Here is a 25294-nt window from a genome sequence, read left to right as displayed (position 1 = left end):
AAACCTGCGCCACTATTTGGTGCGGTTTTGCTGGCGGAATTCCCTGCGGCTACCGGGGCGGATAAGCTGTGTAGTTTTACTCAGCATATCCGCCTAGTGTGTTCCTTATGATGTCGCTCCTGGAGCTGCTGCCGGTCTCTAAATAGGCAGTTGGTCCAGTAGAATTTGGAATTATTTTTTTTTGTGAACCAGCTTAAAAAAATCCAAAACTTTTGTGTTAGGGCCTGTTCACATCACCGTTCGCTTCCGTTCCGTCTGAGGTTTCCGCCGGGTGAACCCCGCAACGGAAAGTGAAAGTGACAGCTTCCGTTTCCGTCACCATTAGCGCAGTCGACTACGCTATTGATTCCGTCCGAAAACCTGCCGGAATGGTGACGAACGGAAACCATTAGCGATGTTTCCGTCACCATTGAGATCAATGGTGACTGAAACGGAAGCTGTGCTGTCACTTTCACTTTCCGTTGCGGGGTTCACCCGACAGAAACCTCAGACGGAACCCCGGAGCGGAAGCGAACGGTGATGTGAACAGGCCCTAACACAAAAGTTTTGTGTTTTTTTAAGCTGGTTGACAAAAAAAAATAATTCCAAATTCTACTGGACCAACTGCCTATTTAGAGACCGGCTGCAGCTCCAGGAGCGACATCATAAGGAACACACTAGGCGGATATGCTGAGTAAAACTCCACAGCTTATCCGCCCCGGTAGCCGCAGGGAATTCCGCCAGCAAAACCGCACCAAATAGTGGCTCAGGTTTCGTGAGGCGTGTCCGCTGCGGGAATCCTGCAGGGAAAAAAAAGTTTAGACTTGCCCCGGCCGTAGTTTAGGTGACGCATCTCTCTCTTCTGAACATAGCCCCGCTTCCTGGGATGACGCTGTAGACCATGTGACCGCTGCAGCAGTCACATGGGATGAAACGTCATGACAGGAGGCCGGGCTGCGCTAAGAATAGAGGATCGCGTCACCAGGACTACGGCCGGGGCAAGTCTAAACTTTTTTATAAATGTAAAAAAGTACCTTTTTTTTTTCTCATGTGTGATTTTTGCGGCAGAACCGCAGCATTTCCGCAACAGAGGAGCAGCGATTCCACAGAATACATTGACATGCTGCGGCTTAAAAAGCCAGACTGCAGGTCCATTTTTTTTGCAGCGTGTGGATGAGATTTGTTTAAATCTCATCCACTCTGCTGTGACTGTAATACGCTGCGGATTTTCCACAATAAAATGTGTTGCATAAAATCCGCAGTGTTCATGCCTAGTGTGTTCCTACCCTAAGGCCGGATTCACACAAGCGTGTGCTTTTTGTGTACGCAAAAACGTGGCGTTTAGCGCATGCAAAAGGTCATAACCGCTCCGTGTGTCAGCAGCGTATGATGCGCGGCTGCGTGATTTTCGCGCAGCCGCCATCATTATGACACTCTGTTTGTATGTTTGTAGCACGTGGTGCTTTTCTGTTTTCATTCATAGTTTATACGGCTGCGGAAGTGCTGGGCGTGATTTTCACGCACCCATTGACTTCAATGGGTGCGTGATGCGCGAACAATGCACAAATATCGGACATGTCGTGAGTTTTACACAGCAGACACACGGACACACGCTGCGTGAAAATCACTGACAGTCTGCACGACCCCATAGAGTAACATAGGTCCGTGCGAGGCGCGTGAAAATCACGCGCATTGCACGGATGTATTACACGTTCGTCTGAATAAGCCCTAACAATAAGGCCCAGTTCACAGAGTTTTTGGGCCTTGATATTGACTCGGACACTGCGTCAGAATCAGCACCAAACAACTTCCAAAACCGCCTCCCATTGATTTAATCTGAAATCAATGGGAGCCAGTCGCGGAAAAAAGAAAAAGCAGCACGTCCTTTCTTGCCGCGGTTCCGCCTCTGACCTGCCATCGAAATCAATGGGAGGCAGAAAATGCATTTTTCGCTGCGTTTTTTGTCTGCTGTCCTCAATCGCAGCGGGCAAAAAACGCAGCAAAAAACGCGGCAAGATAGTGTGGGCAGGTCAAAATCTGCCTCAAAATTCTTTAAGGGATTTTGAGGCAGATTTTTTCGGCCTGCAAAATACTCTGTGTGAACAGGGCCATACATAAACAGCACTTTGAGACACTTTACTCACCGTGTCAGAAGAGCTGCTCCCACTCCAGTCCTCTTCAGGCGATGTCTTCGGTCCAGATGTCGTCCTTCACCTCCAGGCTCCAGAAAATGGCGGGGATTGTAGAACTGCCGCCGCGCAACAACTAGACTCCTCCCCCTCTCCTTACGCAGCCACGCTCTGGAGAAAGAGGAGGAGGCGGAGTCGGACGAGGAGGCGGAGTCGAACGAGGAGGACGAGGACGAGGAGGCGGAGTCGGAGGCGGAGTCGGAGGCGGACGAGGAGGACAAGTCGGAGGCGGGCCAGCAGGTAAGTAGACTGCGCCGCTGTCCAGTGTGGCTGTCCTTCCCCCTATATCTTGTGTTGCGGGTGCACCGCCTCCCTCTCGGCGGCGCGCCTGGTCGTTCGCGCGCGGGCGCGCGCGCTTGCGGGCGGTGTTTCGCGGCGGTGATAAGAGGGGGGCCCGCAGCTCACGGCGGTGTTTCACGAGAGGGGGGCCCGCAGCTCACGACATTGTTTTGGTGAAAAAAACAGGCCCCATTGCAGGGGCCTGTTTTTTTCTACCAAAGGCAAGTCGCGGCAGTTGCCGGGCCCCCCTTTCAATTAAGTTTGGCCGGGCCCCCTACACTACTACCCCTAATACCCCCCTGATGGCGGCCCTGTCCGTAAACATCATCCATCACATTGTTAAAACATTTATCCGCCGAACGTCACACTTGTCATACTGGGTTCTATTGGGATTTTCATCAAGTTTTCTTATATTTTTGATGACAAGAATAGCACAGTCTGAAGTGCCATTCTTATCATCAAAATTATCAGAACCCCAACAGACCCCATTAAAGAAAAAAAAACTGATCTATCACAGCGATCATGTCATAAATGGAAGCCGTGGTGCTAGTGTGAACAGAGACTTACTTATGCTCTAAAGTTCTCAACAACAATAGCAAATCAAAAGGGTACTTCAAATAAAAATAAAAAAAAACTGGTGAAAAACCTTGAATGAAAATCTGTTAAAATATTAGGGTAATGCTAGGGTAAAATGAAACAAATCTAAACTCATAATTGATGTAGAGGCAAATTGTAGTAGTAAGAGGGTATTATCAAGATATTAATATACTTTAGATATTAGTATTCCCAAGGATAAGAACTGAACTGAAAAACTGATCTAAAGAGAAAGAGAATCCAGCAAGGTAGATAGGTGGCAGACGATGACGTCATACTTACACCACATGATGTAAGGTTGAATTAAGCGAAGATATGTCAGAAAACTGTTCGATGGCTTTGTAATTGATATTGTTTCCTTCCAGCCTGGGGAAAAGAAATTAGATTTTTACACATGGTTAGCACATAAAGCTTTCTTACAAAACCTATATCAAGAAAAGTTTTATATAGACGCAGAGGATCCAATTTATATTATGACCACACTAAGGGCTTGTCCACACACAACGGAACTGCTGCAGAAAAGTTCTGCAGCAATTCCGTTGAAAAACACAGACATTCCGCTGTGGCAAAAACGCACCATTTCCTGTGGTTTTTACGGCAGAAAACGGTGTGTACTCAATGCTGGCCACTTTCCCCAGCAGGAATTGACATGCTGCTGTCCGAAAAATACGCACCGCAGGTCAATTTCTGCTTGAAATTTTTACGCAGCATGTGGATGAGATTCGTTAAATCTCATCAACCATGCTGCTACTGCATTCTGCTGCATTTTTTCTGTCCGAAATTCCGGCCGGAAAAAACGTGCCAATTCCGCAGCGTGTGGATGAGCCCTCAGGGTCAGTTCACAAGAAGCGTAAACACTACAGATTTTTTTTCCATAACGATTTCGTTGCGGAAAATCTGCAGTATAATACAGTAGCAGCAGAGTGGATGAGATTCAACAAATCTCAGCCACACGCTGTGTAAATGATAAGCAGAAAAAAACATAAATTGACCTGCGGTGCGGTTTTTTAATCCACAGCATGTCAATTGTATCTGCGTAATCGCTGCTTCTTTGTTGCGGGTTTTACCCATTGGATTCAATGGGGAGGTAAAAACCGCAACAAATAGCAGATGTTGCGATTTTTGCGGCGGAAAAGCTGCGATTCCCCCGCAAAAATGGCAACTCAGGAAAATAAATAATCTTCTACTTACCTAAAATTCGGTGCTTCTTCGTCCAGGCCAGCCTCATGGGATGACATGTCATCTCAGGGCTGCAGGACAGCGAAGGGACACGTCGCCATTGTAAGTATATCCATTTTTTCAGTGCAGGATTTCTGCAGCGGACATTCCGGCCGAAAGACTGCAACACAATTTGGTGTGGTTTTTCGTCCAGTATACCATGCAGCGACCAGGGCGGATACGTTGTGTGGTTTTATGCAGCGTATCCGCCCTGTGTAAACATAGTCTTAACCCCTTCCCATCATTTGACGTAGCCATACACCAAAGTCGGGTAGGGGTAGTATGGAGAGTAACGACACTTCAGGGTAACGAAGTTTAAGTCCAGGCCAGCCTCATGGGATGACGTGTCATCTCAGGGCTGCAGGACAGCGAAGGGACACGTCGCCATTGTAAGTATATCCATTTTTTCAGTGCAGGATTTCTGCAGCGGACATTCCGGCCGAAAGACTGCAACACAATTTGGTGTGGTTTATCGTCCAGTATACCATGCAGCGACCAGGGCGGATACGTTGTGTGGTTTTATGCAGCGTATCCGCCCTGTGTAAACATAGTCTTAACCCCTTCCCATCATTTGACGTAGCCATACACCAAAGTCGGGTAGGGGTAGTATGGAGAGTAACGACACTTCAGGGTAACGAAGTTTAAGTCGTTAAATGCCATGGTCAATAGCAACCGCAGCATTTAAAGCATTAGAAAGAGGTCTAACAGGTCATCGCGCCCCCCACAATGCAATTGCGGGGGGGAGGGGGTCGATGGTTGCTATGGCTGCCTGCCTAATGAAGGTCCGCCATCTTTGTGCTCCTATTAAGCCCTGCTTCCGGCAGGGCTTAATAGAAGCCTGTCAGAATCACGATATACTGCAATACATTAGTATCTAACGATCGCTGGTTGAAGTCCCCTAGGGGGGACTAATAAAAAAATTAAAAATTTGTAAAATAAAGTTGTTGTTTTTTGTAAAAAAAAATTAAAATTAAAAGTTAAAAAACCCCCTTTTCCCATTTCCCCCCTAGAGCATAGTAAAACAAATAAAATATACATATAATTGGTATCGCCGCATCCGTAAAAGTCTGAACTATTACAATATATCATTATTTAACCTGCAGGGTGAACGGCGTAAAAAAAAAAGAATTGTAAATGCCAGAATCTCTATTTTTTGTCACCTCATCTTCTACAAAAAATGAAATAAAAAGTAATCAAAACGTCGTATGTACCCCGAAATAGTATCATTACAAATTACAGCTTATCCCGCAAAAAATAGGCCCCATACCACTTAATCGACGGAATAATAAAAAAGTTATGTCTCGGAATTTGGCGACACAAAATACATTTTATTTTTTACACTTAGGTTTTTACTTGTAAAAGTAGTAAAATATAAAAAAAACTATATATATTTGGTATCGCCGTAATCATATTGACCCACATAATAAAGTTAACATGTTGTTTTAATTGCACAGTGAATTCCGTAAAAACGGCGCGCAAAAAACTGGAGGAATCTCTGTTTTTTCATATTCTACCCCACAAATATTTTTTTTCCCGTTTCCTAGTACATTATATGGCACAATAAATTGTACTAAGAAAAACTACAACTCGTCCCGCAAAAATCAAGCCCTCATAGGACTATATTGACGGAAAAATAAAAAAGTTATAGCTTTTGGAAGGTGGGGAGGAAAAAACAAAAATGAAAATCTGAAAAAGGGCTGCGACGGGAAGGGGTTAAAGTCAAGTAAAGACAAATATCTCTATATGTTAACTATTTGCTAACTACTGAATTTAAATAATTATAAATTTCACCTTTTTAAGAATTTCAGTTAGGGCCTGTTCACATCAGCGTTGTCTACAGGCCCTTTTGGGCATGCCCAGACATGGCGGAGTTCTTCCGCCACTGTCCGCATCAATGCCGCACAGAATCTGCGTTGCAGATTCTGTTGCGGCTTTGCCTAAAATGGGCATTAAATTGTTGCGGACTAGCCGTTGCGTATTGAGGGGAAAGTACTTCCCTTCTCTTTATCAGTGCAGGATAGAGAGAAGGGACAGCCCTTTCCCTAGTAAAAGTAAAAGAAATTCATACTTACCGGCCGTTGTCTTGGTGACGCGTCCCTCTTTCGCCATCCAGCCCGACCTCCCTGGATGACGCGGCAGTCCATGTGACCGCTGCAGCCTGTGATTGGCTGCAGCGGTCACTTGGACTGAAACGTCATCCCGGGATGCCGGACTGGAGGAAGAAGCAGGGAGTTCTCGGTAAGTAGGAACTTCTGTTTTTTTTACAGGTTGATGTATATTGTGATCGGAAGTCACTGTCCAGGGTGCAGAAACAGTTACTGCCGATCGCTTAACTCTTTCAGCACCCTGGACAGTGACTATTTACTGATGTCGCCTAGCAACGCTCCCGTAATTACGGGTGCACACACGTAGTCACCCGTAATTACGGGAGCCCCATTGACTTCCTCAGTCTGGCTGTAGACCTAGAAATACATAGGTCCAGCCAGAATGAAGAAATGTCATGTTAGTAAAACCAATACGCTCCGCAGCACACATAACATCTGCGGACTTCATTGCAGAATTTTGACTCTCCATTGAATGGAGAAATTCCGCAATGAGTACGCAACAAGTCCGCTACACGTCCGCAACAACCATTGTATGCTGTGGACACCAAATTCCGCACCGCAGCCTATGCTACTCAGCGGAATTGTCCGCATCGTGTAAACGAACCCAACCACAAAGCTGTGGAAGGCAATGGAAGAAACGTGTACGCTGCGAATTTCCGCTGCGGACTGTCCGCAGCGGAATTCCAGAGCAATTCCGCCATGTGTGGTCATGCCCTAATGATAGTGTGTAGTACATAGGTAAGCCAGTTCAATAAAAACGTAAAAAGTATGTTCATCCATATTTAAAAAAATAAAACAAGCAACTTTGCAAATAGTCTTGATTAAACATATCCTACCATTTAGTGTATACAATGGTTGTGCTAACATATATGGCCTCATGCACAAGACTGTGCCTTTGCGGCCACAATTTATCTGGATTTGTGCACATAAATTGCTGACCGATTGATTTCTTTTGTGGCCCCATGCACAGGACCGTGATTTACATGAATAGGTGCGGGGCCGCAAAGGAATTTATTTAAAGGCACACACTTATGAAGACTTTTTTTTATACTTTTTCCTTGTGTAAAGATCTGATTCTTCTTTTGATTGAAGAATATGTATGGGAATGTGAATCTTTGAGCATGATGTGCAGGAGGCCTTAGAGGGGTTATCAAGGCACTTATCAAAAAAAACTTCTCAAATACTGCCTCAAAGTCTCTTGTACAGCATAGACGTGCGGATAGTAAGCGATCTTATAGCATACGCAGCATCATACGCACAGATATTTTCAAATTCCGCTCCACAATTATATGTACCTGTCATTTGCAAAAGCGTTTCCAAAGCACACAGAGTGTGGCCATGTATAATAGTATTACGACTTGTATAGATTAATGGAATCAGGGAGAATCTTTTTTAAAGTCTTGATTTTATAAAAATGTCCAATGTGAGGCAATGATTAGAAAAAGCCGTGTGTGAGGCTGATATTTTAGCTCCATTAATTGTCTCTGGCAGGCCACACAATGTGAAAATGAACCTACAATTTCAGCTAAATTAAAAGCTCCCACTAACAGTCGGCATGTTCTCAATTAAGGATATTCAGAAACTTGGCAAAAACTCTGCCATGGGCACAACCCAATTATAGCTGTCTTCTGAAAGAACATTCATTTAAGTGTGGTATCATTTGTATGGTATAATATTTTACTCTACTGTCAGAAACACAGTAATTGTCCAATTGTATGTTATGACTTTATTTCTTTCCAGCACATCACTTCTGCTTTCTGAATAGAGACGCATGCAGCAAAATACCAATTTAGCTAGTAGTCTCTCTTTATACTTACGTGATATAAGGCAGTGCTGAATCTTCATGGTAGTGCCAGACTAGCGGTTTCACAGTGATCTGATCATCAGCATTTCTTGAATTAATACTGACGGGGTCATTTAACACCTGTAACTGGGGCCTGCTATGAATACAGATATACATACCTCCCAACTTTTGAATTCGGAAAAGAGGGACATTTTTAAGCCACGCCCCCTAACCACACCCAATATTCCGCATAAACACATCAAATCACAGCCAGATCCTTCTGCAAATAACGCGCACGCATTCTCACTGTGGATCTCTGGACTGTCTGGATATCACAGATATTATGGATCCGGTTATATCGTCTTTATGTTACTTTTCCTATCTTGGGTAGAACATTTGCTCATGACGGCGGCAGCAGCTGCAGGACAAACAAAAAGGCTGAGAACAATTAAAATCAAGAGGGAGACCATGTGGTGGATGACTTTTCAATTGACAGGTAGCAGAGTTACATGTTGAGGATTTTTTTTTCCAGTTGTGTAACTCTGCTACCGGTCAATGGAAAAATCATCCACCAGAGCCCCCTTGTAGATTGCTCCACACACAGCCCCCCTGTACATAGCGCCAGACACAGCCCCCCTGTAGATAGCTCCAAACACAGCCACCCTGTAGATAGCTCCACACACAGCCCCCTGTAGATAGCGTCAGACACAGCCCCCCTGTAGATAGCTCCACACATAGCCCCCCTGTAGATAACTCCACACACAGCCTCCCTGTAGATAGCTCCACACACAGCCCCCTGTAAATAGTGCCAGACACAGCCCCCCTGTAGATAGTGCCAGACACAGCCCCCCTGTAGATAGCTCCAGATGCAGCCCCCCTGTAGATAGCTCCAGATACAGCCCCCCTGTAGATAGCTCCAGATATAGCCCCCCATGTAGATAGCGTCAGACACAGGGGATAGATAGCGACACACAGCCCCCTGTAGATAGTGCCACACACAGCACCCCTGTAGATAGCTCCACACACAGTCCCCCTGTAGGTACCACATTGCCACCAGAGCGGAGAGCGGTAGAGGTAGGCTTTATTCACACGACAGGGTCCGAGTGTCGGCCGATAAAAACCGTTTTGCATCCGTTCCGATTCTGTTCCGGTCCGTGTTGCCGCTTTTAACGGCCGATTTTGACCCGTTTTGCATCCTTTTTTTTCCCTGTCCGTTTTAAAATCGGATGAATTTCATTTAAATTTGTTGCCACACACAGCCCTCTGTAGATAATGCCACAGCCCCCCTGGTAGGTAATGCCACACAGCCCCTTGTAGGTTGCACCCATCCCCCCCACTTCCAGGAGAAGTCACTGACTTCAATGTCCATATATGGACAGTGTAGTCACTGACTTCTCCTGGAGAGGAATCCCCACCACAGGGTCGGGGATTCCGCTTCAGAAGTGAGTGACATCACTGTGTCCATATATGGACAGTGTGGTCACTCACTTCTTCTGTAGCGGAATCCCCAGCCACAGGGTCGGGGATTCCGCTTCACAAGTGAGTGACGTCTCTGTGTCCATATATGGACAGTGTAGTCACTCACTTTTTCTGTAGCGGAATCCCCGGCCACAAGGTCCGGGCTTCCGCTTCAGAAGTGAGTGACGTCGTTGTGTCCATATATGGACAGTGTAGTCACTCACTTCTCCTGTAGTGGAATCCCCAATCGGGGATTCCGACTCCTACCGGGAGCAAAAAAAGACCCTCCTCCTCCTCACATGAACTCTGCACTGTGAGGAGGAGGAGGAGGAGGAGAGAGAGCGCGAGCGACGGAAGACACGGCCATCATTCCGGACACATCCGGTGATGGCCGTGTATTACCCGGCCCCATAGACTTCTATGGGAGCCTGGCGGCCAGGTAAATGGCCGAAAATAGGGCATGTCTCATTTTTTGTCCGTCAGGTTTCCCGGGCCGTCAAACAATCGGTCATGTGAATAGCCCCATCATTCACCATCAGAAGAAGGCAGGAGTCTTGCAGCGGCGTTCTCACTGGTGTCGATGCCGGCCCGGGAGTGAACCAGTCCAGTCACCTGACCGGTGAGGTCAGATGATAGGTCAGGTGACTGGACTGGTCCACTCACGGGCCGGCATCGATCCCAGTGAGAACACCGCCGCAAGACTCCTGCCTTCTGATCGCTGCTGCAGTCAGCAGCGATCAGCTGTTCTGATGCAGCGCCCAGCGGGACATTTACAGACCGCCCGGGATGGCGGGACAGCGGTGAGAAACCGGGACCGTCCCGCCGGATCCGGGACGTTTGGGAGATATAGATATAGACGCACCAGATGGCCGCGACTTTTGTTTAATTTGACAACTTATGCACACTTTCCGGCACTTGAGGTGAGGCCAGGGAAGTAAACCTCACAGGAGTCCCCACCTGGATCTATGTACGGTGAGAGCATGTCACTCATGCTCTTCTTCTGCTTGTGTCTCTGCTGCGGGTCACTGTAGGGCCACCCATTACTTTGCAAAATATGACGTGATGCCCCGATACCCCGAGCTCACATGGTTATCGATGGCACCTGTGGGTCCTTGCAATGGCTAGTGACTACCTTTTGCCCAGTCCCTTAGCCATCACTGGTCATAAGACAGGTGACCTATGTGTAGGCCCAATAGAGAAATCTTGACCGACAATCTACAGTATACTGTCCCATTATACCTACAAGAAAATTATATGCGGTTATAACATTAACTGGACATTCTCAATAGAATCCAGTCCCATGTAGTAATAATGGACTGTGCGAAATTGACAGTGTTTACAGTCCTAGCAGTCTATTTTTGACAGTAGTATATAACAAATATGTAGAACTTGTGCCAAATGAGAGATTATTGAACTGAGCGCACGGTAGAACATTTCTCTTATGCAGCACGCCCCCCCAATACTAATGGTGAACACAGACAAACACACATAAGACATACACAGACAGGGGAAACAGATGGGGGCTGCACAAACCACATCACCACAGACAGCAGACACACAAGGGACACTTATAATTGATATACGGCTTATCCCCCTAACACAGCTCTTCGATAATTATTTCGGTTTTAGTATTGTTGTGATGTTGTAAAGGATCTGCCAGACACAGCTTCGGGGTTAACTCCCTTAATTAATCAGTCAGCACCTGAATCTACATCCCTGAGACTGACTCCAGCTTCCACCACTCAGGCTGGCAGGCTTAGGAGTGGGAGAGCCTATCGTAGCCTGGCCAGACTCAGCTAGCTCCCGCCCTCTGTCTATTTATACCTGCATTTCCTGTTCCTCCTTGCTTGTTATTCTTTTTCGTGTGGTTTCCTGGCCCAGCTACAGCTCCTTCTATTTTGTTCCTGCTCCATACAGACCCTGGCTTACTGACTACTCTTCTGCTCTTCGTTTGGTACCTCGCACACTCCTGGCTTGACTCGGCTCGTTCACCACTCTGGTTGCTCACGGTGTTGCCGTGGGCAACTGCCCCTTTCCCTTGCTTGTATTCCCTTGTATGTTTGTCGTGTTTGTCGTGCACTTACTGAGTGCAGGGACTGCCGCCCAGTTGTACCCCGTCGCCTAGGGCAGGTCGTTGCAAGTAGGCAGGGACAGAGTGGTGGGTAGATTAGGGCTCACTTGTCCGTTTCCCTACCCCCCGGTCATTACATAATAACAAGCCCATACCTAGTCTACCCTGGTCCCTGACACCACTATGGACCCCCGTGAGACCCTGGCTCAGCAAATGCAGGGTCTCTCCCTACAGGTCAAGGCCCTGGCTCAGAGGGTCAACCAGCCTGATACTACCTTGGTAGTTCCCCTCACCGCACCTCTTGAACCCCACCTCAAGTTGCCCGACTGGTTCTCAGGGGACCGGAGGGCTTTTCTCTCCTTTCGGGAGAGTTGTAGGCTTTACTTTCGTTTAAAGCCTCATTCCTCAGGTTCTGAGAGCCAGCGGGTGGGTATAATTATGTCCCGGCTCCAGGAAGGGCCCCAAGAGTGGGCCTTCTCCTTGGCTCCTGACGCCCCTGAACTTTCCTCCGTTGATTGTTTCTTTTCCGCTCTCGGACTTATTTATGACGAGACTGACAGGACTGCCTTTGCCGAGAGTCAGCTGGTGACCTTACGTCAGGGTAAGAGACCTGTTGAGGAGTATTGCTCTGACTTTAGGAAGTGGTGCGTAGCTTCTCGGTGGAATGACCCTGCCTTAAGGTGCCAGTTTAGGTTGGGTCTGTCGAATGCCCTGAAAGACCTGCTAGTTAGCTATCCCTCTTCTGACTCCCTAGACCAGGCTATGGCTTTAGCGGTACGACTTGACCGACGTCTCAGGGAACGACAACATGAACGTTTATGTGTTTTCTCCTCCGACTCCCCCATGATGCCTTTCCGAAGTTCCGTTGCTTCGTTCCTCCAGCAAAGACTCAGAGATCCCTATGCAACTCGGGGCCTCCGTGTCCCCCCAACAACGTAGAGAATTCCGCAGGAAGAATGGTCTCTGCTTCTACTGTGGGGATGACAAGCATCAAGTGAACAACTGTCCTAAGCGTAAGAATGCAGCCAAAGAACTTCCGCGCCTAAGTGATCATCGGGGAGGTCACTTGGGCGCACAGGTATTTCCAGTAAATAGGAAACGTACTAAGATCTTGCTTCCCTTTCAGGTCTCTTTTGGTGGTAGGTCTGCTACCGGCAGTGCCTTCGTGGATTCAGGGTCCTCTACTAATATTATGTCTGTGGAATTTGCTATGTCTCTTGCTATGCCTCTGATTGATTTGCCTAAACTTGTCCCAGTAGTGGGTATCGACTCCACTCCTCTTGCTAATGGTTATTTTACACAGCATACCCCTGTTTTTGAACTCCTTGTTGGCTCCATGCATTTGGAACAATGCTCTGTACTGTTGATGCAGGGATTATCGTACGATTTGGTTCTAGGGCTTCCCTGTTTGCAGTTGCATAATCCCACGTTTGACTGGAATACTGGGGAGCTAACCAAATGGGGTAATGAATGTTGTACGTCATGTTTTTCTGTTAATTCTATTTCTCCCCCTGAGGAGGCGAATACGCTACCCGAGTTTGTTCAGGACTTCGCTGATGTTTTCTCTAGGAAGGCCTCCGAAGTGTTACCTCCTCATAGAGAATACGATTGCGCTATCGAATTGGTACCAGGAGCTAAGCTTCCTAAGGGTAGGATATTTAATCTTTCTTGTCCCGAACGTGAAGCCATGAGAGAGTATATCCAGGAATCCCTGGCCAAGGGTTACATTCGTCCCTCTTCTTCTCCGGTAGGTGCTGGCTTCTTCTTCGTGGGGAAGAAGGATGGTGGTCTTAGGCCATGCATTGACTACCGTAGCCTGAATAAGGTCACTGTAAGGAACCAGTATCCCCTTCCTTTGATTCCTGATCTCTTTAATCAGGTTCAGGGGGCCCAATGGTTCTCTAAATTGGATCTACGGGGGGCGTATAACCTTATTCGCATCAAAGAGGGGGATGAGTGGAAGACTGCGTTTAACACGCCCGAAGGCCATTTCGAATACCTCGTCATGCCCTTTGGGTTGTGTAATGCCCCTGCGGTCTTCCAGAACTTCATAAATGAGATTTTGAGAAATTACATGGGGATATTTCTTGTAGTGTACCTTGATGACATACTGGTGTTTTCCAAGGACTGGTCCTCCCACATTGAGCATGTCAGGAAGGTGCTCCAGGTCCTTCGGGAAAACAAACTGTTTGCCAAAACCGAAAAATGTGTGTTTGGGGTACAGGAGATACCATTTTTGGGTCAAATCCTCACTCCTCATGAATTCCGCATGGACCCTGCCAAGGTTCAGGCTGTGGCGGAATGGGTCCAACCTGCCTCCCTGAAGGCGTTACAGTGTTTTTTGGGGTTCGCTAATTATTACAGGAGATTTATTGCTAACTTCTTGGTCATCGCTAAGCCTCTTACGGACCTCACTCGCAAAGGTGCTGATCTCCTCCACTGGCCTCCTGAGGCTGTCCAGGCTTTTGAGGTCCTTAAGAAGTGCTTTATCTCGGCCCCGGTGCTGGTTCAGCCCAACCAAAAGGAGCCATTTATCGTGGAAGTTGACGCATCTGAGGTGGGAGTGGGGGCTGTCTTGTCCCAGGGTACCAGGTCCCTCACCCATCTCCGCCCCTGTGCCTACTTCTCCAGGAAGTTTTCGCCAACTGAGAGTAACTATGATATTGGCAACCGCGAACTCTTAGCCATTAAATGGGCATTTGAAGAGTGGCGCCACTTCCTGGAGGGGGCTAGACACCAGGTAACGGTCCTTACCGACCACAAGAATCTGGTTTTCCTAGAATCTGCCCGGAGGCTAAACCCGAGACAAGCTCGATGGGCGTTATTTTTTACCAGATTCAATTTTTTGGTTACCTATAGGGCTGGGTCTAAAAATATTAAGGCTGATGCACTGTCGCGTAGCTTCATGACCAGCCCTCCTTCGGAGGAAGATCCTGCTTGTATTTTGCCTCCAGGTATAATCATTTCCTCGATCGATTCTGATTTAGTCTCTGAAATTGCTGCTGATCAAGGTTCAGCTCCCGGGAACATTCCTGAGAACAAGCTGTTTGTTCCCCTGCAATTCCGGCTAAGGGTACTTAGGGAAAATCATGACTCCGCACTATCTGGTCATCCAGGCATCCTGGGTACCAAACACCTCATTACCAGAAATTATTGGTGGCCTGGGTTGCCTAAAGACGTTAAGGCCTACGTTGCCGCTTGTGAGGTTTGTGCTAGGTCCAAGACTCCCAGGTCCCGACCAGCAGGCTTACTGCGTTCGTTGCCCATTCCCCAGAGACCTTGGACACATATCTCCATGGATTTTATCACCGATTTGCCTCCATCCCAAGGCAAGTCGGTGGTGTGGGTGGTGGTAGACCGCTTCAGTAAGATGTGCCACTTTGTGCCCCTCAAGAAACTACCCAACGCCAAGACGTTGGCTACCTTGTTTGTCAAACACATCCTGCGTCTCCATGGGGTCCCTGTCAATATTGTTTCGGACAGAGGGGTACAATTTGTTTCATTGTTTTGGAGAGCCTTCTGTATGAAGTTGGGGATTGATCTGTCCTTCTCCTCTGCCTTCCATCCTGAAACCAATGGTCAAACGGAGAGGACTAATCAATCTCTAGAACAATACTTAAGGTGTTTTGTCTCTGACTGTCAATATGATTGGGTCTCATTCATTCCCCTCGCCGAATTTTCCCTTAATAACCGGGTCAGTAACTCGTCAGGGGTCTCCCCCTTTTTCTGTGATTTTGGGTTTAATCCACGGTTCTCCTCCGTTTCACCTGGTAGTTCCAACAATCCCGAGGTAGAGGTCGTTCATCGGGAACTGTGCACAGTCTGGGCCCAGGTTCAGAAGAACCTAGAGGCGTCCCAGAGCGTACAAAAAACTCAGGCTGATAGAAAACGTTCTGCTAACCCCCTGTTTATGGTCGGGAATCTGGTGTGGTTGTCGTCTAGGAACTTGCGTCTCAAGGTTCCGTCCAAGAAGTTTGCTCCCCCGGTTTATTGGGCCGTATAAGGTCATTGAGGTCCTCAATCCTGTCTCCTTCCGGCTGGAGTTACCCCCGTCTTTTCGTATACACGACGTGTTTCATGCCTCCCTCCTTAAACGCTGCTCCCCGTCCTTGGCTCCCTCGAGGAGACCTCCTGTTCCCGTCCTCACCCCTGAGGGGGTGGAATTCGAGGTGGCCAGGATTGTGGACAGCAAGATGGTCCAAGGCTCCCTCCAGTACCTGGTCCATTGGAGAGGTTACGGGCCCGAGGAGAGGAATTGGGTACCCGCCCGGGATGTTCACGCTGGGGTATTGGTCAGGAGGTTCCACCTGCGTTTCCCCAGTAAGCCAGGTCCACTTAGAAAGGGTCCGGTGGCCCCTCATAAAAGGGGGGGTACTGTAAAGGATCTGCCAGACACAGCTTCGGGGTTAACTCCCTTAATTAATGAGTCAGCACCTGAATCTACATCCCTGAGACTGACTCCAGCTTCCACCACTCAGGCTGGCAGGCTTAGGAGTGGGAGAGCCTATCGTAGCCTGGCCAGACTCAGCTAGCTCCCGCCCTCTGTCTATTTATACCATTTATACCTGCATTTCCTGTTCCTCCTTGCTTGTTATTCTTTTTCGTGTGGTTTCCTGGCCCAGCTACAGCTCCTTCTATTTTGTTCCTGCTCCATACAGAGCCTGGCTTACTGACTACTCTTCTGCTCTTCGTTTGGTACCTCGCACACTCCTGGCTTGACTCGGCTCGTTCACCACTCTGGTTGCTCACGGTGTTGCCGTGGGCAACTGCCCCTTTCCCTTGCTTGTATTCCCTTGTATGTTTGTCGTGTTTGTCGTGCACTTACTGAGTGCAGGGACCGCCGCCCAGTTGTACCCCGTCGCCTAGGGCGGGTCGTTGCAAGTAGGCAGGGACAGAGTGGTGGGTAGATTAGGGCTCACTTGTCCGTTTCCCTACCCCCCGGTCATTACAGATGTTACTAAGTCTAATATACGTCGTTGCAGAGTTCAGACTTGCACCGCCTGCTGTCAAAAGACATTGGGCGAACGGGAGCGGGTTAAGTAATTTTTAAAATATTTTACCCAGCCTTAAAGGCTATGTACACCTTTTGGATGTAATTTTTTTTTTACAATATTTCTGATACTAAACGTGGCAATTTGAAATGCAAGTTAAAGTGTATGTTCACAAATTCCAGAAGTCTAGCAAGCAAAATGGGGGAGCTGGAGGCCTTGGTACTGGAGGAAAATATAGATATAGTTGATGTTGCTGAAACATGGCTGGACTCTTCACATGACTGGGCTGTAAATCCACAGGGTTTTACACTGTTTCAGAAAGACAGAGCGAATAGGAAAGGTGGTGGTGTATGTCTGTATGTGAGAAGTGATATGAAGGTGAGTGTGAAAGAGGCAATAGTGGGCGAAGATTGTGAGGAGATTGAAACCTTGTGGGTGGAATTACAAAGGGAGGTAAACACTGAAAAAAATATACTTTTAGTGTAATCTATAGACCCCTCAATATAACTGAGGAGATGGAATGTCCGCTATATAAACAGATGGAGCGGGCAGCACAGGGGGGTACTCTAGTGATAATAGGAGATTTTAATTACCGGGATATTAATTGGTGTCATTGTTCAGCTTCAACTGCGAAGGGGAGAAATTTCCCCAACCTGTTGCAGGAAAATGTTATGGGCCAGTTTGTGGAAGACCCGACTAGAGGTGAAGCTCTGTTGGATCTGGTCATTTCTAATAATGCAGAACTTGTTGGGAATGTCAAACCTCGGCAACAGTGATCACAATATAGTTATATTTTACATATACTGTAAAAAACAAACACAGGCTGGGAGGGCAAAAACACTTAATTTTAAGAAGGACAATTTCCCCAGGATGAGGGCTGCAATTCAGGATATAGACTGGGAAGAACTAATGTCAAATACTGGTACAAATGATAAATGGGGGATCTTAAAATCGACTTCGTATAATTATAGTGCAAAATTTATTCCTATAAGTAACAAGTATAAACGACTAAAATTAAACCCCACATTGCCCTTTCTGTAAAGAGGGCAATATATGACCAAAAAAAAGGGCATTTGAAAAATGCAAATCTGAGGGTACAGCTGTAGCCTTTGTAAATTATAAAGAGCTTAATAAAATCTGCAAAAAAGTAATAACCTGATTTGTTTTTATGAAGAGGTGAGCAGTAGCCTAGACAGAGGGGCCGCTGTGGATATAGGGTTTTTGGACTTTGCAAAGGCATTTGACACTGTCCCTCATAGACGTCTAATGGGTAAATTAAGGACTATAGGTTTAGAAAGTATAGTTTGTAATTGGATTGAGAATTGGCTCAAGGACTGTATCCAGAGAGTTGGGGTCAATGATTCCTACTCTGAATGGTCCCCGGTTATAAGTGGTGTACCCCAGGGTTCAGTGCTGGGACCACTATTATTCAACTTATTTATTAATGATATAGACGATGGGATTAATAGCACCAGCTCTATTTTTGCAGATGACACCAAGCTATGTAGTATTGTTCAGTCTATAGGAGATGTTTGTAAATTGCAAGCTGATTTGGACACACTGTGTTTGGGCATCAACTTTGCAAATGAGGTTTAATCTAGATAAATGTAAAGTTATGCACCTGGGTACCAACAACCTTCATGCATTATATGTCCTAGGGGGGGGGCCACACTGGGGGAGTCACTTGTTGAGAAGAATCTGGGTGTACTTGTAAATCATAAACTAAATAGCAGCATGCAATGTCAATCAGCTGCTTCAAGGGCCAGCAAGATATTGTCGTGTATTAAAAGAGGCATGGACTCGCGGGACAGGGATGTAATATTACCACTTTACAAAGCATTAGTGAGGCCTCATCTAGAATATGCAGTTCAGTTCTGGGCTCCAGTTCATAGAGAGGATGCCCTGGAGTTGGAAAAAAATACAAAGAAGAGCAACGAAGCCAATAAGGGGCATGGAGGATCTAAGTTATGAAGAAAGATTAAAAGAATTAAACCTATTTAGCCTTGAAAAGAGACAACTAAGGGGGGGACATGATTAACTTATATAAATATATTAATGGCACACAAAAAATATGGTGAAATCCTGTTCCATGTAAAGCCCCCTCAAAAAACAAGGGGGCACTCCCTCCGCCTGGAGAAAAAAGGTTCAACCTGCAGAGGCGACAAGCCGTCTTTACTGTGAGAACTGTGAATCTATGGAATAGTCACCGCAGGAGCTGGTCACAGCAGGGACAGTAGATGGCTTTAAAATAGGCATAGATAATCTCCTAGAATGAAAAAATATCAGCTCCTATGTGAAGAAATTTTTCCCTTCCCTTTTCCCATCCCTTGGTTGAACTTGATGGACATGTGTCTTTTTTCAACCATACTAACTATGTAACTATGTAACTATGTAATGTTAAATTAATGTGCTTTGTGTTTTGACTTTTCTAATTGACTTTTCTTAAAAAAGAATTTTTTTTTCCGTTTTACGAAACAGCTTCCATGTACCTTGTAATCGGCTGAGAGAACGATACAGCTTCTATATATCCAGGTTACATCAAAGCTGTTTCGTAAAAAATAAAAATTTCATAAAAGTCAATTAGAAAAGTCATTAAAAACACAAAACACATTTGATAATTTTTTTTAAAAAAAAACTATCAAAAGGTGTCATAACCTTTAGGGTATGTTCACAAGCATAAAATTCTGGCTCAAAACTCAGTTTAAAATTTTGAGGCAGATTTTGATCTGCCTGCATGTCGTTTGCCGTGTTTTTTGTGGTGTTTTTCGCTCGCGACCATTGAGCGCTGATGGGCAAAAACGCTGCGAAATACGCTTTCTCTGACTCCCATTGATGTCAATCGGAGGTCACAAACATAAACGCCCAAAGATAGGGCATGTCGCTTCTTTTTCCCGCGAAACGGTTTTTCTGCCCGCGGGAAAAAAACACCTCCACCTCCCATTGAAATCAATGGGAGGAATTTTCGGACGTTTTCTGGCACGTTTTCTGACACGGTTTCCGCGTAAAAAAACTCATAAAAAAACCTCTGTGTGAACTGACATAGTACCACAGTGTCCACATATAAAGTGACATAGTACCCACATATAAAGTGCCAGTGCCAACATAGTGCCACAGTGCCCATTGTAGATAGTGCCCACATATAAAGTGACATAGTGCCCACATGTAAGTGCCAGTGCCCACTTAGTGCCACAGAGCCCACATAGTGTGACAGTGCCTATGTAGATAGCACCAGTGTCCCCTGTAGATAGTGCCACAGTGCCCATGTAGATAGCGCCACAATGTCCCCTGTAGATAGTGCCACACCCCCCATATAGCACCCCCTATAGATAGCACGCCCCTGTAGATAGCAGCCCCCCTTGTAGATACCACCCCCTCCCCTGTAGATAGCACCACTGTAAAACACTGTAGGAGCGGAATCCCTCTGGCCGGGGATTCCGCCCATAGAGGAGGCCCTGACATCTCTGTCCATATATGGACAGTGACGTGAGGAGAGCGGAATCCCCTGCAAGAGCGGGCCGGGGATTCCACTCATAGACGGAGCTCCTGACGTCTCTGTCCATATATGGACAGTAACGTCAGGAGAGCGGAATCCCCTGCCAGAGCAGGCCGGGGATTGCACTCAAGGAGTAACCCCTTGACGTTACTGTCTATATATGGATAGGGACGCTGGGGGCTTCTCCAGGAGCGGAATCCCCTGCCAGAGCGGGACGGGGATTCCGCTCCAGGAGTAACCACTTGACGTCACTGTCCATATATGGATAGTGACGCCGGGGGCTTCTCCAGGAGCGGAATCCCCTGCCAGAGCGGGACGGGGATTCCGCTCCAGGAGTAACCCCTTGACATCACTGTCCATATATGGATAGTGACACCGGGGGCTTCTCCAGGAGCGGAATCCCCTGCCAGAGAGGGCCAGGGATTCCGCTCCAGGAGTGACCCCTTGAAGTCACTGTCCATATATGGATAGTGATGCCATGGTCTTCTCCAGGAGCGGAATCTCCTGCCAGAGCGGGGTCCGGCCACTGGGGATTCTGCTCCTACAGGGAGCTACAGTGGCGCTATCTACGGGGGAAGGGGGGGTTTGCTATCTTCAAGCAGGGGGGTGCGATCTTCATGGAGGGGTGCTATCTAAAAGACTGGAGTCCCTGGACAGAGATCTTGCGATGCTCTGGCCAGGGATTCCATTGTTGAAAGCCTAGACTTCACTGTCCTTATATGGACAGTAATGTCAAGGGCTTCCCCGAGCTCAGTGCCCAGAGTAGTGCTGTGTGCGGGGAGTCGTCGGCCAGGATCAGTTTTTACTGGCTGTTACAAGTATTGTTTCCTGCAAAACGGCCGGTAAAAACTGATGCATTGACTTCTATGGGAGCCGTCCGGCCAAAAATAGGACAACGGCCATGTGAATACATCCATAGAACTTCATTGTTCTGAAAACGGTCGTGTGAATGTAGCTGGCCTCATGCCCACTTCAGTTTTTTTCCTTCAGGTTGCTATCCGTTTTTTTAACTGATAGCACCCTGACACATTTATTTCAATGGGGCCATGCACACTTCCGTTGTTTTAACTGAACCATGCGGCCGTTGCGTCAAAAATAGGACAGGTCCTACTCCTGTCTGTTGTTGACGAAACAGTCTCGGCCTTTTCATTGATTTGGTCTGTGAAACAACGGACTGCACATGGAAGCCATCCGTGTGCGGTGCATGTTTCACGGATCTGTCATTAATGGCTGTACGACGGCCAACGGAAGTATAACATATGCAGCATTATCTTGTGTCAGATGTCAACTCAACCACCTGTAGATACAGAGTCCTATAGCTCTATGCGCCATGACAAAAACAGCAGTGATTTAGTACTATATACAATTAAATATGAGAGTCTATATCAAATACTTATTAACAGATTAGAGATAATTCCTTTACTATTACATCTTACTCCCAGCAAATACTGTTGGAAAGAAAGTAGCCAACAAAGATTGTATATGCCTAAGGCATAAAAATAGTTCGTAATCGCGGGCCGTAATTACAGACCCATTCACTTCTATTGTCCACTGATACCTTCCCATTTATTTATCGGAAGGTGTCCAGTCCGTATAAAGCTGCCGCAAAGGATGGCACATGTCCTATCTTTTGCTTTTTACGGACTGTGCTCCCATACTTTGTATGGGAGCACAGGCCAAAAATGCGGGTGGATGTCTGTTAGCGGCCGCCCGTGTGCATGGCGCCTTAGGCTATGCTCACAACTGCGTTGTTGCTTCCAGTTCTAACGGCAGTCACGCCCGACACTGCGCCGGATCAGTTGCGTGATGGAAAACTAGCGGTGCATGGTGGACCCCATTGACTTACAACGGGGTCTGTCGAGTTCCGTTAAAGTGCCCATCGATATGACAGGATAAACCGTGCTACATGCAGCGCTAATTTTCCTGGAAACTTTAACGGAAACTGTGAGGGAGGCTCCAACGCAGATGTAAACAGAGCTTTAGATAAATACTGCTCTGTTCCAAAACAAAAACAAAGTCTGCAGCATGGGCAGATCATATCAACCAATTGATCTTTATCATCATCAATATTCTAAGTTTCCTCTTAGAGGTAATAATGTATGAGGCGATAAAATATTCACAGCTGCCCAACCACTTGTAAAGGACATTAACATTCATTATTCTGAATCACTCCAAGGCTGATATTGGTTCATTGACCAGCATGTGAATAAAATCTAGTGGAAGGAATGATCCTTGTTGTACTTTTATACATGTGTAACATAAGATTTCTGTATTGTTAGATTTCTCTCTTATAGAATACTGCATTGTACAGGAATGTCTTTATGAGGCCATGTTCACACAGGGTGGATACACAGCGTAAAAGTATACAGCGTATCAATTCTGGAACCCGCAGGGAATTCCAGCCGAAAAAATGCACTAAATTGTGGTGCAGTTTTTCAGCCGGAATGTCCACTCAGAAAAACAGCGGTAAAAAGAAAACAAAAAACCTTATACTTACCCAGGGCTGTAGTCATGGCGACGCATCCTTCTGTGGAATTCAGGCTCCCTGGATGACACTGCAGCCTATGGGACTGCTGCAGCCTGTGATAGGCTGCAGCAGTCACATGGGCAGGGGCATTGCTAGGGTCTTAAAAGAAAAAATAAATACATTTTTACATACATATGGGAGATAGCATATCTATAAGACTAAGGCTCCTATAGCTACACCGCTGGATAGAATTGGATGCATTGTCTCAGCATACAGTACCATACATGTTAGGCTTAGATACAGGGCCCCAGTAGACAGCATCACACATGATAGGCGTTACATGGCCCTATCACACATGATAGACTTAGGGCTCATTCAGACAAGCGGGATTCTCGTCCGTGTGCTGTGCGTTGAAACAACACACAGCACACGGCCCCATTGATATCAATGGGGCCATTCACACATGCGTGAGTTTTCACACAGCGAGTGTCTGTTGCGTGAAACTCACTGCATGTCCTGTATTGGTGCGTTTTCCCACACCTAGTCGCCCATTGAAGTCAAAGGATGCGTGAAAACCACGGACAGCACACGGACGACATCCGTGGGCTGTCCGTGTTTCATGCATCAATTACACTAAAAAAAAAGTGCTTGAAAGTGCGTGAAAACCACATGCCACACGAGGAGAACACTGATGCAAAAATGCAATGCACACGGACAGATTTACGCACGTTTTTTCCGCACATAATTTGTCACGCTCGTGTGAATGTAGCCTTAGATACAGGGCCCTAGCAGTAAGTATCCCTGTACTAACCCTCAGGGGCAAATGTGGCATTTCTGGGACCCCAAGCATATCTATAGCACTACGACCCAATAGCTTTGGATAGGATTAGATACATTGGCTCACAAGACAGTTTCACACATGATAGGATTAAATATAGGGCCCAGCTCGCTGACATTGCAGCTCCAGCGCTGGAACCAGGAAAGGTAAGTATAATAATTGCTTTGCTTTTTTATGTGGGACAAATATTTTTGGTGTGTTTGTGTTTTTTTACAGGTTCGGTTGTTGTACTTCGTTGGATTCGAGGACTACTTCGATGACAGCTTTTTTATTCTCTTAATGAGGATTGTATGTTTTTTTTTTATTTCAATAAAATATTTTTTCTATGTCCTTGTATTTTTTTTAAAATTTATTACTACCGCCTTATTAATAGCCGTTGGCTGATTGACAGCGTCCATTACTATGGTGGGGCTTAATGTTAGCCTGTGAAAAGGCTAGCACTAACCCCTCCATTATTACCCCGGTACCCACCGCCATCAGAGGTACCGGGAAGAGCTGAGTACGATCTAGTATTCGACCATCTGTAGTGATGGTCGGGTTCTGGGGCAACTGCAGGTATTATTAGGCTGGGAATGGCCAAAAACCGTGGGACAGCTCACCCTGGTAATGCTAGCCTGCTGCTGTTGCTGCTGCTATGTTGTATCTGGCTAGTTATGAAAAATGTGGGGACCGCCACCTTTATTTTTTATAACTAGCAAGATACAACACAGCAGCAGCAGGCTAGCATTACCAGGGTGGGAAGGCCCACTGTTTTTGGGCTTTCCCAGCCTAATAATAACAGCCTGCGGCCGTCCCGGTGTCCGGCTATCACTACAGGGTGTCAGCTACGGGATCGTACCCGGCTCATCCCGGTACCCCTGGCAGCGGTGGGTACTGGGGTAATAATGGGGGTTAGTGCTAGGTAGGCTTAGATACAGGGCACAGCAGACAGGATCACACCATATGTGATCCTGTCTGATGGGCCCTGTATCTAAGCCTACCACTAGTTAGACGAAGATACAGGGCCCCACCAGACAGTAATCTTATACAGTATAAGATTACTGTCTGCTGGGGCCCTGTATCTAAGCCTACAATGTGGTAGGCTTAGATACAGGGCCCATCAGATAGTATCATACATGGTCATGTATCTAAGCCCACCATGTGGTAGGCTTAGATACAGGGTCCATGTGTGATACTGTCTGTTAGACCATGTATCTAAGCCTACCACAAGGTAGGCTTAGATACAGGAGCCCAGCAGACAGTAATGTTACACTTACCCTCCTCTTTGGCTCCGGGTGCAGCGGATATCCCGACACCATCCAGCATCAAGATGTCATGCGCGGCGCACAGCGTCTTGACGTGAGAAGACGTCAGGACTTCCGCTGCGCTCGGGAAGGAGGGTAAGAATAGTGTTATTACTATAGTAACAGGGGTCCGTGTATGTTATGACATCAGGCACCAGTTACTAAATTCACTTTTTATAGACACGGTGCGGGGGGGGGCCGCGGCCCAGTCGACATTGCGACCGCTGTGACACCTGTAGCTGCAACACTGAATGTGGAAGTCGCCCGGGGATCCGGGGCACCGGGCCAAAGATCCAGGGCTTGGGCCCTGCAGGCCTGGTGCTAGCGACACCCCTACACATGGGATGAAATGCCATCCCAGGAGGCCAGCCTGGACGGAGAAGCATAGAGTTATGGGTAAATATATGTTTGTTTGTTTTTTTCTGCTGCAAAAATCGCAGCATTTGCAATTTGTTGCGGGTTTTACCTACCCATTAAATTGAAAACCAGTTTAAATTTAAAAAATTTAAATTAAATTAAATAGGGAAAACCAGCTATTCCGCAGCA

At 46.8% G+C, this 25294-nt stretch overlaps 1 protein-coding gene across 1 annotated transcript in view; it reads right to left on the bottom strand.

Moving 5' to 3' along the window:
• Positions 1–25294, bottom strand: part of LOC142736456 (NACHT, LRR and PYD domains-containing protein 3-like) — an 82636-nt gene that overhangs the window by 4627 nt on the left and 52715 nt on the right. The window contains exon 6 of the mRNA XM_075849649.1: positions 3324–3407. Within this exon, the coding sequence (XP_075705764.1) occupies positions 3324–3407 (84 nt within the window). The remainder of the gene's footprint in view (positions 1–3323; positions 3408–25294) is intronic.

Source organism: Rhinoderma darwinii, chromosome 1 (genome assembly GCF_050947455.1).
Source record: "Rhinoderma darwinii isolate aRhiDar2 chromosome 1, aRhiDar2.hap1, whole genome shotgun sequence".
NCBI lineage: Eukaryota > Metazoa > Chordata > Amphibia > Anura > Rhinodermatidae > Rhinoderma > Rhinoderma darwinii.
Note: the sequence above shows the minus strand (reverse complement) of the source record. Positions and strands in the feature narration are given on the sequence as shown.